This window comes from Terrapene carolina, unplaced genomic scaffold (assembly GCF_002925995.2).
Source record: "Terrapene carolina triunguis isolate 2854851 unplaced genomic scaffold, T_m_triunguis-2.0 Scaffold166, whole genome shotgun sequence".
Classification (NCBI taxonomy): domain Eukaryota; kingdom Metazoa; phylum Chordata; order Testudines; family Emydidae; genus Terrapene; species Terrapene triunguis.
In genome coordinates, this window is record NW_020664517.1 from 2,341,708 (window position 1) to 2,362,128 (window position 20,421).

General features: G+C 47.5%; 1 protein-coding gene across 1 annotated transcript in view; it reads right to left on the reverse strand.

The window, feature by feature from the left end:
- Positions 1–20,421, reverse strand: part of LOC113406944 (hydrocephalus-inducing protein homolog) — a 359,446-nt gene that overhangs the window by 181,432 nt on the left and 157,593 nt on the right. The window contains 4 exon segments of the mRNA XM_029912029.1: positions 631–774; positions 3,762–3,905; positions 7,654–7,909; positions 14,647–14,885. Coding sequence (XP_029767889.1) covers positions 631–774; positions 3,762–3,905; positions 7,654–7,909; positions 14,647–14,885 — 783 coding nt within the window.

Genomic DNA, 20,421 nt, shown 5'->3' on the forward strand with positions numbered 1-20,421 from the left:
CCTCGCTCCGCCCCCAGCCCTGCCTCAACTCCACCCCTTCCCCCAAGTCCACACCCCACCACTTTCTGCCCCCATCCTGCCTCTTCTCGCCCCTGCCCTGCCTCTTCCCCACCCCTTTCTGCCCTCTCCCCCAAGCATGCCCTTCCCCCTCCCTCCAAGTGTAACCCACACACCTCCTGGGTGTGGTGCTCTGTCCCATCTAGTGGCACCAAGACCACTGAGACAGAGATAAATGAATCTGCTCTACAGCCTTAACTAACAGCCACATGGCTTTTAGCTCATGCAGTAGAGGCTCATGCCCTAAGCTCCAGATGCTCCAGGTTCGATCCTGCCTGCCGATGACCAAGGTCGGTCGGTGTTACACAAGCACCAAAAGAAGGCATTACTCTGCTGCTCCTCAACCCTCCTAGCCTTCAGAACAGCTACCTTAGCCCAAGTGTATTTCAAAAACCCAGAAATGTGTGTGTCAGATGATCCAATAGTTTGCTTTGCTTTCAGATTTAACTCAGACCAACACGCTGATGATCATATAGAATTAATCTCAGTGCTACCCTTGGAAGCCTATCTGTTCTTTGCTCCTCAGACACAAACACACCAAGGAGCCTTGCAAGAAACCTGCAGTCTGCTTACCTGAGCCTCTGCAGGCCGTGTTTGCTGGTCTGTATCACAGAGGAAGAAGGGGGCTTGTAGGGACAGGAGAATGCTGAGTGGCAGGGAGGAGATGTTCTTTAAGATCAGAGGTTCATACTGCGAAGTCAGGACATCACTGGGGTGCTGTGTAGATGCAAAGCTATGTGAGAAAGGAAGAGAAACCCCGAGACAAGCACATGCCCACTAGGACTACTGGGCTGCAGGCAGGCAGCTGGGCCTGGAAGGGAGAGTTCAATCCTCCGCCACAGCACAGCAGCTCATTTCTACAGCTTTTGTGGCATGAGCAAAGTCCAACATGCCTCATCAAATCTGTGTGTGGACATGGCAATGCCGGCTTTGTTAGGATGATGATAAAGCATTTTCTGAATGAAGCAGGGTATAGCTTTGTGTTTCTACAATGTCACAAGAAAAAATAAGGATAAGGAAATAAGGCATACAATTTTAAGTGAGTAATTAGCCATTGGAACAATTTACCAAGGGTCATGGTGATTTGATTTTAAAATCAAGATTGGATGTTTTTCTGCAAGATCTGCGCTAGGAATTATTTTGGGAACGTTCTCTGGCCTGTGGTATTTAGGAAGTCAGACTAGATGATCACAGTGGTCCCTTTCTGGCCTTGGTATCTATTATTCTTTTTCTCATTTCTTCCTGGGTTCCTTTCCCCAATTTTCAAAATGTTCCAATTTGAAATTTCATCAAAATTCAAAAACCATTATGACCAGCTGTATAACTGGTCAAAAATTGGGGAAACTTTTCAATGACAATTTTGTCAATTTCTCCCCTTCCCTCTCCTCTCCCCTCCTTTTCTTTTTCTTTTTCTAATTTCAAAATTTTCTCACACACCCAAAATTGGCAAAGTTTGAAAAATTTCAACCAGCTCTATCACTATTAATACTTTCTAGCCCTTTTCTCCCTCAAATGCATTTACTTTACAAACCATAACATGTGAGGCTGGGAAGTATTACTATCCCCATTTTACAGATGGGGAAGTAGAGGCACAAAGAAGTGAAATGACTTGACCAAGATCACACAGGAAAGTGCAGTGGCAGAGTGGGGAACAGAACACAGGTCCCCTGACTCCAAGTCCTATACTTTAACTAATAGACAGTGAATCTCTCTCAGTCTAACTGGCACAAAGGGCTTTTATTCACAGAGTAGATCCTGCCAACCTTACTGATCTGAGGCATCCCATTAAAGTCAATGGGGCTACTTGCATGAGAAAGACAAGCAAGAAAGAAAATGTTTCCTGCATATGCACTAGGCTAGGATCCTGCATAGCTCAGGTGGCAAAGTGTTTTCTGTCCTCTCTGCTATAAAACCAAACAGTCGGCAGGTTCCCAATCTAGCCTATTTGTTCCTGTTTAAACCTGGCATTTCTCTAAGGTTTATGATCAGTTTCTACAAAGTAGATGGTGTTTGGGAAACTAAATGTATTTATCTCAAGCAGCGATAGTGTCATTACAGCCAATAAATCAGAGTGTGTGGCACCAAACCGAATGCAGAGAGACAGCTGGGACAACTGGATGGCACCAAATTAAACCTGAATGTTGAGTTCTAACAGCTCATTCGCATGGGCTACATCAGTGGTTCTCAAACTGTGGGTTGGGACCCCAAAGTGGGTCGTGACCCCATTTTAATGGGGTCGCCAGGGCTGGCTTAGACTTGCTGGGCCTGAGGGCTTGGGCCCCCCGGCCTGGAGAAGTGGGGCTTTGGCTTTGCACTCCCCACCCCCAGGGTGGCGGGACTTAGGTGGCCTCAGGCTTCTGTCCCCCCTCCTGGGGTCCTGTAGTAATTTTTGTTGTCAGAAGGGGGTCGAGGCACAATGAAGTCTGAGAAGTCTGCTGTTCTGCAACATTGCTGGCTGTGGGGAATAGAGAATAGGGATGAACAAGCAGGAGTGGGGTGGGAAAATTGCTTCCCATCAGCAGATATCTTGCAGGACAGGGGATGAAGATGCAGGAATCTGGCTGCAGAGATGAGTGGGACTGAACTGCTCTGTGTATGAGAGTTACATTTCCTAACACAGCAGTTGCTTAAGAATGTCTCCGAATCCTTATGAATACAGAGGGAAATGCAACTGGCAAGAATGGAGATGCGTTAACACAACAGTTCATATATCAATAGTGTGGAGAGCAGAGTTGGACCTGAAGAGAAAGTAGGAAACGGCAGTTTTTCCTTGTCAATCTAATTTAAAGTATAGTGGGACAGAACCTCAACTGTTATAAACTGCCATCACTCCAGTGAAGGACTAGGAGTCTATTCTAGTCCTGGAAGGACCTGGTATAACAGACTGCCATGTCATGACAACGTTAGGTATAGAACTGGTACTTTTGAGAGGTTGTCATGACTCCTCTAGTACAGATGGACTCATGGTAACCAAGGCACCTAGCTATACTGGTGGAAGGGAACAAAAAATAATCTCCACAACATTTTTAAAAAGTCTTTGAATCTTTCCTAAATCAGATGCACAGAGAGCTCACATAATGGGGTGGGGCAATGGTTTTACTGGCATTCATGTGTGATGATCTGGAACCCCACTCGTGGCCTCAGCATTGCCAGCTATGGCACCATCCCACACGGAAGCTGATCAGTTCTTTATTTCTCAACACACTATCATGCGACTTGCCCAGGGGCCTTGGGAAGGTCACTTAACTGTTCTTGCGGTTTATCTACACTCCAGCTGGGAGGTGTAATTTCCAGCTCAAGCAGACACCCCCACCCTAGCTAGTGTGGTAACAATAGAAGTGCAGCCACCTTGGCTGGCCGCCCTAAGTATGATCCTGGCCAAGATGAAAAGTAGGTACTCGGGGCACCTAACCCCTCCCACTGCTTGCACCTTATCTACCCACAGGCATAGCGGGACGGTGAGGAATTAATTAATGCTTCTAAAGGAGATTGACCATGTAAAACACTATTAAAGGCGAAATCCTAACCCCACTGAAGTCAATTGCAAAACTCCCGTTGACTTCAATGGGGCCAGGATTTCACACACAGTCTTTGCACACGTTTGTACACACACACACACACACACACACACACACACACAATCCTTTCAAACAGCCATTTGGCTGACTATCTATTAAATGCCAGCAGTCAGCCTAATGCTTTACCTTCTCCACTCGGAAAGTGATCTCTTTGGAGGAGAGGTGCAGAATGGGTGCGATGAATTCACATGTGACGTCCACTTGCATTATCCGTTCCTTCCCAGACTGCTTCCCTATAATGGCATGGCAAATCAATCGTTCCTTCACTACCTGTGCAGGAAACAGTTACAGCTCATTGTCAGTGCGACACTAGCAGCAGTACTGAGATACGTCTTGGCTGCTAGTACAAAGCCAATGGGTTCCAAGTGCACGAACAGCAGCCTGTTACCTATTCTTGGCACTCACTGGGCACCATAGCCTATAGGAATAAAGATATATACATCTGTCTGTAAAATTTCCTGTGTTTCTCTATACTGCACTCTGTTTTTTCAATACTAACATTTCCATAATACCATGTGTTCTGCAACTCCTGATGAAGACACTTCTGAGTTAGGTGCTACCTACGACCATAATAACTAAAGCATCAAATTAATATTTTTATGATCTATCCCTTTGCCAAGCACAACACTTCTATAAAACTGGAGGGAATCATTTTTTAAAAAATAGGTGCTATATTAAGGAAAATAGATAAAAAAGGAATCCTGATGCCAGCAAACCTGCCCTCAAAACCATCACAGAAATTATAGGCAGAAAAGACCCTATAATCCAGTCAGCTCTTTTCCTTGTCAAAGCAAGATTCCTTCCTCCTCTATGTTTGTGTTTGTCTGATCCAGTTTTAAAAGTCCTCTGCGTTGGGGCTTGCAACACATTCCTTGGGAGTCAACTGGCCAACACAACAACTCTCACGTCAGGAGATTTTTCTGAGTCACCTTACACAAGAACATAAGAACGGTCATACTGGGTCAGACCAAAGGTCCATCTAGCTTAGTATCCTGTCTTCCAAAAGTGGCCAATGCCAGGTACCCCAGAGGGAATGAACAGAACAGGTAATCATCAAGTGATTCATCCCCTGTCGCCCATTCCCAGCTTCTGGCAAACAGAGGCTAGGGACACCATTCCTGCCCATCTTGGTTGATAGCCATTCATCCATGAACTAATCTTGTTCTTGTTTGAACCCTGTTATAGTCTGGCCTTCACAACATCCTCTGGCAAAGAGTTCCAGAGACTGACTGTGTGTTGTGTGAAAAAATACTTTCTTTTGTTTGTTTTAAACCTGCTGCCTATTAATTTCATTTGGTGAACTCTAGTTCTTGTATTATGAGAAGGAGTAAATAACATTTCCTTATTTACTTTCTCCAAACCTGTCATGATTGTATAGCCCTCTGTCATATCCTCCCTTAGCCCTCTCTTTTCTAAGCTGAAAATTCCCAGCCTCTCCTCATACGGAAGCCGTTCCATACTCCTAATAATTTTTGTTGCCCTTTTCTGAATCTTTTCCAATTCCAATATATCTTTGAGATGGGGCGACCACATCTGCACGCAGTATTCAAGATGTGGGTGTACCATGGATTTATATAGAGGCAACACGATATTTTCTGTCTTATTATCTATCCCTTTCTTAATGATTCCCAACATTCTGTTCACTTTTTTGAATGGATGTTTTCACAGACTTATCCACAATGACTCCAAGATCTTTCTTGAATGGTAAAAGCTAACTTAGACCCCAGCATTTTATATGTAGAGTTGGGATCATGTTTTCCAATGTGCATTACTTTGCATTGATCAACACTGAATTTCATCTGCCATTTTGTTCCCCAGTCACGCAGTTTCGTGAGATCCTTTTGTAGCTCTTCGCAGTCTGCCTGGGACTTAACTAGCTTGAGTAGTTTTGTATCATCTGCAAATCTTCTTCAATTTCATCCCATTACTCCTAAGCTATCCCCTATGGTGCTATAACAACACTTTCCTCCTTCCCCGGAGTTTGGCGCCCTCCCGGTACTTGCGGACGTTGTCACACCACCAAGCTATGTACCCAGAGCTCTTCTCAGTCTTGAGCCGAGGCTTGCCGAGCTGCCGGGCAGTGAACACCTACATGCGGCCACCCAGCAACATCTATAACCAGCTCATGCTCCACTACCCAGGCCTGCTGCAGGCACAGACCACGGAAAGTCCTGCCTCAAGGGGTCTGAGAGGCAGCAGCCTCATGACTCCTGCTTGGCTCCCCACCCTAGGTAAACCCAAGGGATGGTCCACGAAGTGTCTAGGCAACAGTGTGGATCTCCTGTAGCTGCCATGATCATTCCCGTTCTTGAATTCCTGTCTTTGACCTTGGCTCGATTTGGATCTCGCCTCTTGACCTGGACACTGACCCCAGCCTGGAATTTGACCATGAACTCCTTTGCTACTCTCAGCCCCAGGTTTCACCTGGCTCTGACCCTTGGTCCCGACTGCCCTTGTCAGGATCCTGACAGCAAGTCAGTCCCTCTAGCCTCCTGATCGTTTGATTCTCTTCTTTAGGCCCAATCCAATTTGTCAACATCTATCAGGTAATGAGATGCCCATAACTAAATAGGATACCCCAGTAGCAGTCCTAACAGAACCGTACAGCGACCAGAATCTCTGCTGCCTGGAAAAAGCCATGCAGAAGTGTGAAAACTGGGTTTTCTTCTGCCACCAGTTGGGACGGACAGGGTCTCCCCCTGTGACATAGCACAAGATTTCCACCCCACTAAGCTCATAGACCATTGGGGATCTGCCAGAGGGAAGGGCAACCACATTGACATCCCTTTGTCTCTGCTATACTATCTATTCCCTTGGCATGCAATAGCCCAGGAGGGAACAGAAAACTTCCTCCGAGAGGGTTAGCTAGCTGGTGAGTACTCCAGAAACACCTCTCCCCCAGGAGCATTCCACAGCACTGACATCAGGGACAACACAAGCTAAGAAACATTCCCTCTGAATTACTATGCACAGCTATGGCCTGCAGTTCTGAAGCAGGAGAATCCAGAACAGCTTGACTGGCAACCCCCCTTCTCCCTTTCTGCCTGTTAAACCAGAACCCTGCAGAAGGACTTCCATTGGGCGAGGGGAGGAGAGAAGCAAGCTTCACTCCCACTTCTGAGTCCTCCCCAAGCCTCACACCAATGGTGCAAGGCTCCCTTTCACTCAAGGAAGGAAAGGGGAATGTGGGGTCAGTAGAAAGGGATGATTAGGTCCCTGTGCTGTAATGTGCATACACACAGCCCTGAACTTTGTTGTCCATTATCACACCTAAGTCTCTTTCAGCATTCCCAGTTTCCCCCCGTTAGCCTGTTGGAGCCTGGGTTTGGTGCCTTTCACAGCATGCTGCACTGCTATACTTGATGTCCCATGCTGTCCCTGGGACAGAAGGGCAGGGCATACTGGGATGGAAAATATTGATGAGAAACGAGCTGTCAAATATAATGATCTGTGGGAACAGCCTCTTAGAGTGGAAGATATCACTCTGCGTTCTTTAAAAACAATGCATTAGGTCTAGCGTTTCCTGACAGGACACAGCATGTTAAATGGACATTTTTAAAATTTCTTTATAAATATAAGTAATGCCTGTGTTCGAGGTTACTCACCCCGTTACATAGCTGTGTTTTGGATTATTCCCCTCTCCCATTATATTACCTTGCATTTTTCTAATTACTTTCTGGCCGTGATCCTAATCTCTCCAGACACTTCAATATTATTTCTTCAGACTTCCCTTCTGCCTCAGCACATGACTCCCTGTAACTTGTTGCTTGCCCCAGAAGTCAGCTGGTATTTTGGCATTTGAATGTTGGGTTTATGGTAGCTATAGTAACAAGAAAAGCCTTAGCGACTAATAGTGCCCAAGCAAGAAAAGCAACTGGTGCTACCATGGTAACTTGTGGCGTTACAGCAATTCTTGAAAGAAATTGATCATTTTCTAAGATAAATGTCAAGGGACCAGCCTAAGAAATACCAGTGGCAACAATCTAATTGAAACGCTGCAGCTCTTGCAGTCCTTTACCTTAGGGGTGTCAGAGGAGCCTTCCAGCATCACATCCATGGTCTTGCCTGGGATCAGCTCCATCCTTAATGGTCGAAGCTTAAACACCGGAGAGGGGGTCTCTGGTCTCTGGGGGAAGTTCTTGCCCTTGGCATTACCGATAGCAGGGAAATGGTTACGCTGGCGGAATGGAGGGAAACCTTCTGTCATCCAGTAGAGCTGATGGGTTCGTCGTCCACGATTGGTTATCTTGAAGTGATAGCAGCAGGGATCCAGACTAGAAGAACAGCAGAATAGAGGCAGATGGAAAAGGTTACTGATGGTGGGGGTGTCTCTACCGAGAGAGCAAAAGGTCATTTATTTAACTGGGAAGCTACTAGAGAAATGTATAAAACATTCAATTTGCCAATACCGGGGGGAGGGAGGAGGGATGAAGGGGTGATCACTAGCAGCCAGCACAGATTTACCAAGAACAAATCATGCCAAACCAGCATGATACCATCATACCTTCTTTGACAGGGTAACTGGTTTGGTGGATAGGAGGAATGCGGTGGATATAATATACCTGGACTTCAGCAAGGCTTTTGACACAGTCCCACGTGACATTCTGATAAGTTAGCTGGAGAAATGCGGGTTTGGCGGAACTCCCATTAAGTGGATACAGAATTGATTAAACAACCACAAACAAAAAGTAACTATTAATGGAAAATTTGTTAGTCTCTAAGGTGCCACAAGTACTCCTGTTCTTTTTGCAGATATAGACTAACACGGCTGCTACTCTGAAACCTATTAATGGAATGATGTCAGGTTGGAGGGAGGTCTCAAGTGGGATTCCACAGGGATCTGTTCTGGGTCCGGTGTTGTTTAACATCTGTGTCAATGACCAGGATGTAAGAATAAAGCGCATATTGATCAAATGTGCAGATGACACAAAGCTTGGGAGGGGGCGGGGGGAGACTGCCAACACTTTGGAGGATAAAGCTACAATTCAGAGGGATCTTGATAAATTGGAGAACTGGGCTAAAGACAAAAACATGAAATTCAACAAAGACAAAGGTAAGATGCTACACTTAGGGAAGAAAAAACAAATGCATGAATACAGAATGGGGGATAACTGGCTTGGCAGCAGCGCTGCTGAGAAAGATCTGGGAGTTGTGGTGGATCACAACCTCAACATGAATCAGCAATGTGATGTTGTGGCAAAAAAAGAAATGCAATTTTGGTTGCATTAACAGAGGCCTAGCATGGGAGTGATAGTAACGCTCTACTTGGTGCTGGTTAGGCCTCAGCTGGAGTACTGTGTCCAGTTTTGGTCACCAATGCATAGAAAGGATCCAGAGGTGAGCGACAAAGATGCCCAAAGGACTGGAATGCAAGTCATATAAGCAAAGGCTGAAGAAACAGGGTATGCTTACTTTGGAAAAGAGGAGATTAAGAAGGGACATGATAGCGGTCTTCAAATATTGAAAGGCTGCCATAAAAAGATGGAGAAACATTGTTCTCTCTTGCCCCAGAAAGCAGGACAAGAGTCAATGGGTTCAAACTACAGCACAGCAGATTTAGATTAACTCTCAGGAAAAGCTTCCTATCTGTAAAAACAGTAGGCCAATGGAACAGACGCCTAGGGAGGTTGTGGAAGCTTCTTCGCTGGAGGTTTTCAAAAGGTTAGTTTAGACCCAACAAATCTTGCATCTTGGCAAGGGGTTAGACTAAATGACCCTTGTTGTCCCTTCTAACCCTATGATTCTATGATTGCTGGAACGCAGCTATTCAACTGCACCCACAGCATTAACGCTAACTCTTAACAGAATGCCATGTTGTGACATCCAAAGAGACTTGTGTGGCTTGAAGCGATGGCTAACACAATATACTTTTTAAAGAGCCACTCTGTGCCAAATGGCCCTCAGTTTATGGAGCGCCTCCTAACAAGCTGCAATAAAGAATCAGGGCCGGCTCCAGGCACCAGCGCAGGAAGGGGCGGCACGTCCGGGTCTTCGGTGTCAATTTGGCAGTGGGTCCCTCGGTCTCTCTCGGAGGGAAGGACCGGCCGCCGAATTGCCGCCGAAGAATGAAGCAAAGCAGTAGAGATGCCGCCGAAGTGCCGCCAATGGCGGCTTTAGCTTTTTTTTTTCCCCCTTCGCCGCTTGGGGCGGCAAAAAAGCTGGAGCTGGCCCTGTAAAGAATGAAACAGAAAGGACCAAATCTCAGCATTTGCAGTAATTATGCTTCTCCTTACCTTTATCTCTTTAATATCCTCTATGTATCTGTGCAAAGCTAGTCCCCAGAGTCCCACAAAGTGAGCTGGTTTAAACTGGCCATGGCAGGAGAGGCAAGCAAGTACCCAGCCCTGTTGTCTGTTACAACTTCCCTTCAGTGTAGCCGCTGAGCACAGGTGGTGGCTCAGGCTAGGCACATGAGTACAATCCTGCCTGCCCCCTGGTATGAGCAGCTAGCTCGAGCCACTGTGGCCAGACTGCTGTTTTTAGCATGCTAGATCAATCAGATTGTAGACACCTCCCAGCTGCAGTGTAGCTACATAAATATCCATCTACATTTTACAAAATAAACCTTGGAGGACTGGAGGGGAGATATTGACCCTTTCCCAACATGACCCTGAAAGGACCGAATCCTGTCTGTGATTCCTCTCATTAAGATCTCTGCACTGCCAAGCCAATGGAGCTTGACAACCCCCCAGGCCGCCCTGTGGGAACTGGCTGAGATAACTGGATTCATGCATGACCTCCAGGGATTTCAGACTAAAGGAAAGAAAGGGCACTGGGTGGCCTGCATCCTGCAACTCCATTTCCTAGAGAAGCTAAAGCTTTTTTTGCTGCTAAAGAGATCCTCTTTCATTGCAATGAGAAAACACAGTGTCCATCTGTATTTGAACATCTGGGTAGACTGCCACCCTTTTCTTCAACTGCTACAGATTAATGGCCTGCTCCAGATAGGAGCTGAGTGCCTTTAACTTCTACCCCACCAGGAGGTGCTCACCACCTAGCAGGATTGGGCTCTCAGGCTCTGTTCTCATTGAAGAGATTCTGAGAAGACGGTGGTAAGCGTGCTACAAGAACTAGACAGAGTCAATAGTTTCCCCATTAGCTACAGTGAGCACAGGGCCGGGCCCTGTCTGCTGTTAGACTGGAGTGACATCAGGGGCTAAATAACAAGAGCTAACATGAAATGAATAGTCAATGAGACATTGATTCCATTATGCACAGAAACCTCAAGTGTAAGGTAGTAATTATTTCACTGGATACTAATATAAGCATGACGGGCAGAGGAATTGTTCATGGCACAGTTACTGTCTTGTTTTGGAGGTAAAGAATATGCAGCCAATGAAAAGTGAGTATAACATACCTGGCTAAATACAAAAACAGAATTTACACCATATTCCAAGTTAGTCTGTGAAAGAAAATGTTAAAAATGCATTTGAAGCATACAATGGCTGTGTGAAATACGCCATCTCGTGCAATGCGCAATGACAGATCTGAACTTTAAATCAAGTTCTGTACAGATGCCTAATTTCTGGTTCAGTAAAAGCCAAATTCATCTTAGTATCTATGCCCCATTTCACTTTATTTAGTTGCAGTTTTGCAGCTGGTTGCAATGGTGGCTTAACCGCAGGAAGATGCTGCAGGATAGGAGGAGAAAGACTGTCAGAAGAACATGAATTGAGTAATGCTGCCAACATCTTATCACTATGCATCCAATCTGGCCATCAGGACATGTCTGATCAACCATCAGGAATAGCCATGGAAACAGTGGTGGATAAACCCAAGCCTTTATGGAGCTTTTAGTTAAGGCCACAAGTTTGTCACGGATTCCATGACTTTGCGTGACCTCCATGATTTCTGCAGCGACCGCTACACCTGGCCCTGCAGCAGTGCAGGCAGCCTCTAGGCCAGTTGCACCAGCCGCTGCTGGGAAGTCTCGGGCCACCACGCCCCCTTCCCCCAGAAGCAGCAGGAGTTTGGGTGTGGGAGGGGACAGGGGGTTGGGGCAATGGACAGGGTGAGGCAGGCTCTGGGCAGCGCTTACCTCAGGGAGCTCTCCAGAAGCAGCAATATACCCCTTGCTCAGCTCCTAGGCAGAGGCGTGGCCAGGTAGCTCTGTGTGCTGCCTCTGCTTGCAGGCACCACCCCCACAGCTCCCATTGGCAGTGGTTCCCGGCTAATGGGAGCTGCAGAGCCGGTGGTCTGGGCAGAGGCAGCACACAGAGCTGCCTGGCCATGTCTCTGCCTAAGAGCTGAGCGAGGGGGATGTCGCTGCTTCCGGGGAGGCGCGGAGCCAGGTAGGGAGCCTGCCAGTCCCGCCAGCACCAGTGGGGGTCCCGGGCTGCGCTAGGGTTGCCAGGCATCTGGTTTTCAACCAGAATGCCCGATGGAAAAGGGACCCTGGCGGCTCTGGTCAGCACCGCTGACCGGGCCGTTAAATGTCCGGTTGGTGGCACAGCGGGGCTAAGGCAGGCTCCCTGCCTACCCTGGCTCCGTGCAGCTCCCAGAAGCGGCCAGCATGTCCGGCCCCTAGATGCAGGGACAACCAGGGAAGCTCCATGTGCTGGCTCTGCCCCCAGCACCGGCTTTGCAGCTCCCATTGGCTGGGAACCATGGCCAATGGGAGCTGCAGGGGTGGCGCCTGCAGGCGCAGGCAGCATGCACCACACAGAGTCTCCTGGCTGTGCCTCCACGTAGGGGCCGGACATGCCAGCCACTTTCGAGAGCAGTGCGGAGCCAGGGCAAGCAGGGAGCCTGCCTTAGCCCTGCTGCACCGCCAACCAGGAACCGCCTGAGGTAAACACTGCCCATCTGGAATCCGCACCCCAAACCACCTGCCCCAGGTTGGAACCTACTCCTGCACCCTAACTCCCTCCCAGACCCCGCACCCCACCCCCTGCCCCAGGTCAGAACCCCCTGCTGCACCCAAACTCTCTCCCAGAGCCTGCACCCCCTTCCGCACCCCAATCACCTACCCCAGCCCTGAGCCCCCTCCCGCATTCCAAACCCCTTGGCCCCAGCTCGGAGCCCCCTCCTGCACCCCAAAACCCTGATCCCCAGCTCCACCCCAGAGCCCTTACCCCCAGCCAGAGCCCTCACCCCCTCCCATACCCCTGCCCAGAACCCCTTTCCGCACCCTGAACCCCTCATTTCTGGCCCCACTTGGAGCCCTCACCCCCAGCTGGAGCCCTCACCCCCAGTGAAAGTGAGTGAGGGTGGGGCAGAGCAAGTGACGGGGGGAGGGGGGGCTGGAGTGAGGAGGGGCAGGGCCTCAGAAGGGCAGGGTCAGGGTCTCAGGGAAGTGGTATTTGGTTTTGTGCAATTAGAAAGTTGGCAATCCTAGGCTGTGCACTGCTGCCTGTGCCTCCCCAGCACCAGTGTGGGCCCCGGGCTGCGCGCCACCGCCCTCCCCCTCCCCCCCCCCAGCACCCATGGCGCCCCAGGGCCGCTCCCCCCCCAGCATCCCGGGCACCCCAGGGCCGCCCCGCTCCAAGATTTATTCAGGGGTATATAGTAGAAGTCATGGACAGGTCACGGGCCATTAATTTTTGTTTACTGCCCGTGACCTGTCCGTGACTTTTACTAGAAACACCCGTGACTAAAATACAGTCTTACTTATAGTTAACCAAGGATCACAAAACGCCCCGGACATCTACACTCAAATGGAACTAAAGCTCAAAACTAGTGTAGGTGACTGAAAACTATCGTATCTCAAACCCTTAGAGCTAAATTCTTCCATTTGAGACTCATCTCTTTTCCATTCACCATCCAGGGTCAATGGACTTTTGCTTTCCCCCAACTATTTTCAGAACAGGACCTTGCAGTCATTCTCCCTTTTCCAATCAAGAGATAAAGCTTTTCTTCCAGCTTCTGCCCTAAAGCCAAGAGAGATTGGTGGGAAAAGATGAGGAGCAAGAGGAGGGAAGACATGAAGAAAGATGAGAAGAGAGGATAACTGTCATGACTCGCAGGTCTCTAACCTGGACCTGCAGGTTTCCTGGGCAGCATCATGCTCCAACCCCCCCACTGATGACTTACTAGCATATGTTAGAACCAGGACTCCTTGAAACCCAGCTCACTTAGAACTCGCCTTTGGACCCCAACTGTTGGAAGACTGGGGCTCCTGATTGGCCTACTTCCCCTGTTTAAGCCAGAAGGAGGAATAAGACGTCATAGAATGATAAAATCATAGGACTAGACGGGACCTCGAGAGGTCATCTAGCCCAGTCCCCTGCACTCATGGCAGGACTAAAGATAACTGGGTTCCACCCTGCTTTGGACCGCACATCCAACACTGCCTGCTCCTGATCTCAACCACCTGGTTTCCTGACTCCTGGTATCTAACTTATAGTTCCTGACCTTCTAGTTCTGAACTCCAGCTGGCAATGGGGACCTGTGCCCACCCCACAAGATAACCACTAGGCCTCACTGCCTACATCCCAGCCCTGACACTAATAGACAGAACTCCAGCAGGGGACCCATGAAATAAAAGTGAGCTAGGGAAGGTTAAAGGACAAAGACAAATTTTGCTGCTCTCCCAAGGCGCTGAGGTGTGGAGCCTGCTGCAGGTAGAAAGAAAGCAGTACTGTTAATTTAGAAGAGGGGCTGCTAAAGAGCAACATCAAGATTCACTGCTGCTGCAGGGGAGTGGGGGTCATGACCCACCCATCAGGTGAAAAAAGGAGCAAAATGTTTGAATGATCAAAAAAATAAAAGGTTTTTTTATGTATCATTTGTCAATCTTCAGCCTCCTGGATCTTCTGCAATTTCCACTTAGTGGAATTTTGTCAACCACGTCCCATCTTGTTAGCATTCTAAAGTGACAAGTGACTTTGAAAGGGCTACAATATGTCTTCCAATGCACTTATGTAGCGCCTATTTAAGTCAATGGGAGCCATGTCCTTGTACCTACAGTCCTAAGGGACTATAATAAAAAAACGTCATTGCTGGGGCTCTTTATTTGGTCCATGGAGATGAAGGAGCATAGGAAAAGGAGAGAGCCAGAGAGATGACCTACCTGAAATGGGGTCCCAAGTTGAGTGCTGGAGCAAAGGGTTTGTCCGTGACAATCGTGGTACCAATGCCAACAGCCTGGACTGGGATCACATAGGTATTGCTGTTTTGTATGAACAAGTTCACCTTGTCTTGGAATTTCACCATGTCATCCAAGTTAGCAATCAGAGTCAGCGATACCTCAGCCTCCGGGGGAACTACACCTTCACTGGGCTCAATCCTCCACAACGAGTGACTGCGAGCCTGCAACAAGATCCAGAAGCTAAGATCAGAATAGAGCCATTGGCCTCAATGTACCGGTGAGGCACTACAGGATATGGTTAAAAGGAAGAGAAAGCAACGACGGGCAGGGAAAAAGCAGCATCTCAGGCTGAAATGATTTCTTAAGGAACTCTATGTTTTAATGTTCTAATTCATCACATCTAATAATGAAGGCTGAAACCACATGAGGACTGTTGTAATAATTAAGGTCTAGCAGGCCTATGTGAATTGTGAGCCAAACTGTTGGAAAGTAGGTAAAGGTTCATGAATTATTACAATGACCTGTTATGTAAAAATTGTTTAAGAAAGATTTGGGAAGGAGACAGACTGAATTAATTTAAACAGAGCCGGTTTACTGATGCCACTCAAGGACTGTGTTAAGATCATGCCTGGTAGACAAGAAAAGTGTGAGACTGGAAATCAGTGGACCAAAATTGGTGCTTCAGAAATTGGGCCTAATTGGTAGATACAATAATGAGAGGATGGGCTATTCTGCACTTTTTGAGGCCCTTAGAAAGGGAAATGGGGGTGAAACCAACACCATGGCTGCAACAGAAAGATTTTTTCAAAGACACCAGACCCTGAAACTCATCGTTACACCAGTGAGGATCCCAGCCTGATGCATGTGAGATCCTGCTCTGTCTTCCCCTTCCTCAGGTGTCCCTTTCTGTCCCCTGTCCTACCCCCACCCATGGCTTGTCACCAGATCCCGAAATCAACTGCATCAGCCCATCTAGTTCTACTCAGCCTGTGAAGGACCCGTGAAGGAGAGGAACCTGACCAGACCAACCAGATGATGTCCCTGACCAGGCAGATGAGCTGGGGTCCAGAGCAACAGCTGTTATGCCCAAACTGCCAGTCCAAAGCACCATCCAGGACTGACCTGCTGCCCTGTAGCCTGAGAACATAAACAAAAGCCGTATTTCCCCCCTCCCTGTTACTACCCTATCTCTTCTCTCCCTTTTGCATCTGTTTTGTCAAAAAGCAGGAAAGTTACTATTGTTCCCGACTCAAAATTGAACTGAACTAATCCTTTCCTCTCCACTAAGGAGGACTGTTTGACAGCATGAGAGACACTAACCGATATTCATCCTTTCTAAAAAGAGATGTTGATACGTTTTGATTTTTGTTTTACATAGCCACTCAATTTCAGTTTCAATCCCTTTTGCCTTATTTGATTCCTTTCCTTTTGTGTATTTCAATCAATACATTTCTAACTTCTGGCATGACTTTTCTGGTGTGCTTGCCATGGTACTACGCAGGCCACGGTCTCTATATACCGAACCCCAGACCTTCTTTAAAACTCTTTTGTGTTGGACAGTTTCAGGCTCGTGTTAACACTTTAGATCAACTATATGGGCCCAAAGAGCCAAAATTAATACAACAGGACCCAGGAGATAGAACCTTTCACCTGCAAGTCACTATTTCAAATCCAGCTCATGTCAGCAGTGACCGCAAGCGATTACCATCTGATGGCTTATGGCCTATGTGACCTCTATGAAATTGGTTTGATGGTCCTGTTCCAGTTCCTAGGGGAGATAACCAGATTAAAAAAAAAAAACACAAACCTCCACCACTGACACTAATTAGCATCCTTGCTGTCAGGGTAGGCAGAGGGGCCACAGACTAAATGAGCCATGGAATCGGAACCCCCTGCTGCTGCAGGGGTTACTTAGTTTGACAATAAAGCTGTAAACTAAAGGAATGACTCTGCAAAACCAACTAATCAAAATCCAGATGCAGCCAGCAAGGTCTTTTCTCAAGAGTTAGGCTGTGTTTTTCAAAGGCATCTAAGGGACTTTGACATCCAATTTCCAGTGAATTTCAATTGGACTAATTCTCTTAGGCTTTGGAGAATCCAAGTCGTCAAGGTTTATGACAAAACAGTACGTTAGTTAACAATTAGAAAGGAAACCAGAACTGAGCCCTGTGATCTGAGTTTCCCAAGTACTCTCCTCCTTCTATCTCCTAAGTAGCCCTTCTCAGAGACCTGCCCTTGAAGGCTTGTGCGATGAGGGTGGTAGAAACTGAGCTGAGTTTTTCATAGGAGGCCAGGTAGTGACATGGACCCTGTCAGAGTTGCCCTGCGATAGACACATTTTAATTGGCTCTTGGCCAGTGCTAGGATAAGCTCAAGATGGAATGCAGCGTAAACCCTAAAGATCATAGCTGTATCGGAGAGGGTCTGTGGGCCATTTGTGAACTCTTAGATTTATTCAGAAGGACCCATGCAGGTCGTTTCCACCAGCATCATCCTTAGGCTCCTGTTTTAAGAGAGACTAACTGTCCTCAACAGAATCCCTCAGTGAGCTGTCTCGACAGCTGGGGTAGAAGACACAATCTCCAGCATCTTTTAATTGTACATTTGTGTTTTACTGCTCTGAATAATGCAGAAAGAGGGAAAGGCCATTAAACATGGTCTAGGAGATCCAGAAGGACTCACTCACAACCACCTGAAACAACATGGGAACGATTTGAGAACAGCATTTTTATGAAAAGCGGGGATTTGCTCACTGCTTGAAATGGACTGAAATGCTGTTTGCTTCAAGTGAGATCAGCTCTACTGAGTTTCCGTCCATCAGCCAAGGAGCTCTAACATTATGACAGCCAACTAAATGGAGAAATACATCAGAAAACAAAACAGCACATCAAAGTGCAGGAGCATTTAAAAGGATTCCAAATAACCTCCCCACACAGTTTTAGGTTATTGGGGAGAGGGTGTCTAAGGAAGTGGGCAGAGCCAGATTTTAACTGAAAAGTGAAAATGATCCCATGGAACGAGTGTTTGGGGCTGTGCTGGTTTCTGACAGAGCGGAAGGGCCGCTCCCCAGTTCTGTGACAGGTCTGCTGCAGACCTGGGGCTTTACAATGACATTAAATACATGACACCGGCAAAATTAACAAACTCAGTCCAATCCAGATGATTTGCAGCTCCCCACAGCCTCAGGGAGAGGAATCCTTAAAATAGAACCGCAAAGCAAGAGGAGACAGCATAGCAGAGGGCGGTCTGTTATGTCTAGCTCCAGTGCCATGCTTCACTGTCTACATAAGGATGGATGCAGATCTAATTACCGGACCCACTTTGCTCCTGCACCTGCTGCCCTCTCTCTTAGATACAGTCTACTCTTTATTCTTTGGCTTTTGGATCGTGTGTTCCATAACTCTGCTGTTTGGACAGCTACCAGGGTGTTATCTGCCTCTTGTTTCAGATTCCAGGACCTTGTGTTTGGATGTAAAAAAAGCCAAAATCATTCTGGGATGTATTAGCAGGAGTGGTGTAAGTAAGATACGACAAGTAATTCTTCCTCTCTACTCTACGCTGATTAAGCCTCAACTGGAGCATTGTGTCCAGTTCTGGGTGCCACGTTTCAGGAAAGATGTGGACAAACTGGAGAAAGTCCAGAGAAGAGCAACAAAAATGATTATTGGTCTAGAAAACATGACCTATGAGGGAAGATTGAAAAAATTGGGTTTGCTTAGTCTGGAGAAGAGAAGACAGAGGGGACATGATCATAGAATCAGAGGACTGGAAGGAACCTTGAGAGGTCATCTAGTCCAGTCCCCTGCACTCATGGCAGGACTAAGTATTATCTAGATCATCCCTGACAGGTGTCAGGGATGGTCTAGATAATACTGTCAGGGTGGTTAAGCACTGGAATAAATTGCCTAGTGTGACAGGGTCAGGCCAGATGGCTACAGAAGAGTGATAGAAGGCAGATATATTAGTCCCAGATTAAGTAGATCCCTTTTCCCCGGGTAAGGTAACAGGGGCAGTTCCAGATCAAGCAGGAACTTGCTGGAACCAGTTAAGGCAGGCAGGCTAATTAGGACACCTGGAGCCAATTAAGAAGAAGCTGCTAGAATCAATTAGGACAGACTGGCTAATCAGGACACCTGGTATAAAAAGGCTCTCACTCCAGTTAGTGAGGTGTGTGTGCGTAAGGAGCTGGGAGTGAGAGGATGTGCTGCTGGAGGACTGAGGAGTATAAGCGTTAACAGACATCAGGAGGAAGGTCCCGTGGTGAGGCTAAAGGTGTTGGGAGGAGGCCATGGGGAAGTAGCCCAGGGAGTTGTAGCGGTCGTGCTGCTGTTCCAGGAGGCACTCTAGACAGCTGCAGTCCACAGGGCCCTGGGCTGGAACCCGGAGTAGAGGGCGGGCCCGGGTTCCCCCCAAACCTCCCAACTGATCTGGACTGTGGGTTCTACCAGAGGGGAAGGTCTCTGGACTGTTCCCCAACCCACATGGTGAATCTCTGAGGCAAGAAAATCCGCCAATAAGCGCAGGACCCACCAAGATAGAGAAGGAGCTTTGTCCACTAGGGAGGTTGTGTAATCTCCATCATTGGAGATTTTTAAGAGCAGGTTAGACAAACACCTGTCAGGGATGGTCTAGATAATGCTCAGTCCTGCCATGAGTACAGGGGACTGGACTAGATAACTTATCGAGGTCTCTTCTAGTCCTACAATTCTATGATTCCATGTGAACACCACCACTCTAGCATTCCCATTGAAATGCATGGGTGCTAAAGAAATCTGTGAATAAAACGGTAACCATTGCTCACTCCCCCGGTCAGACCACAGATGCTGCATAAAGCCTTCTGAACCTTCTCCAAAGCATTACTGACCAAATGCATTCACTTCTTTTAAGCTCTTGATCATTTAAAATCGATGACTTGAAGACAACGCACCATAGAAGCCAGGAGAAGCCCAGCTTGTTCCCGCCATCCCTATCCACCTCTCCTGCAACCATTACACATCTGGTCACTAGCACTAGGGAAATCCAGTAGGGTGCAGCAAAACAGAGACTATTCTATTAGCACTTTCTATTTCAAGCCGGAAGACATTAGGTTTAGATTGACAGTAATGTTCAATCTATTTTCTGATTCATGCTGACACAAAGTAGCTGGCCTGAAAAGGAGACTTGATAGCTTTGCTGTAGAAGTGAATCTGCGAGACTGCTATCAGATGTAGCTTATTTATCAATGCTTGGCGCAAAGTCAGGCAGCACATTGTACCACAAAAACTAACACTGAGGAATAGTGATGGAATGGATAGATGAAGGCAGCTGTGTGCATTTCCCACCGTAACGCAACACAGACCCACAGTGCTCCAGCAGCCCTATGGCTGACCGCTTCAGAGAGGGGACATTAACTCTGGATAAAAACGGTTTGCATAACATACTAATTAGTTTGGTGCAGGTCCAAAGGAAGGACCTAGTGTTAGTGAACAGGACACTGCAATGACAGGAAAAAGATGACGAAGACATATAGGGCCAGATTCACTCCAGTATCTGTGTTGGCTTCTGCCAACATAAATCCAGGGCGTGGCCAAAGAGACAGAAAATCTGCTACAGGAAGGAGAGGTCACAACTTCCCCACCCCACACAGTGCCTATAGAATTCCAGTGCAGGCGCCCCCCCAAAAATGGATATTAATAGCCAGGAAGAGGTCATGACCAGCACAACTGGAGCAATTAACATCCTCAACCAATGAGGTTCCTGTGGCGCTCCAGCTGTAAC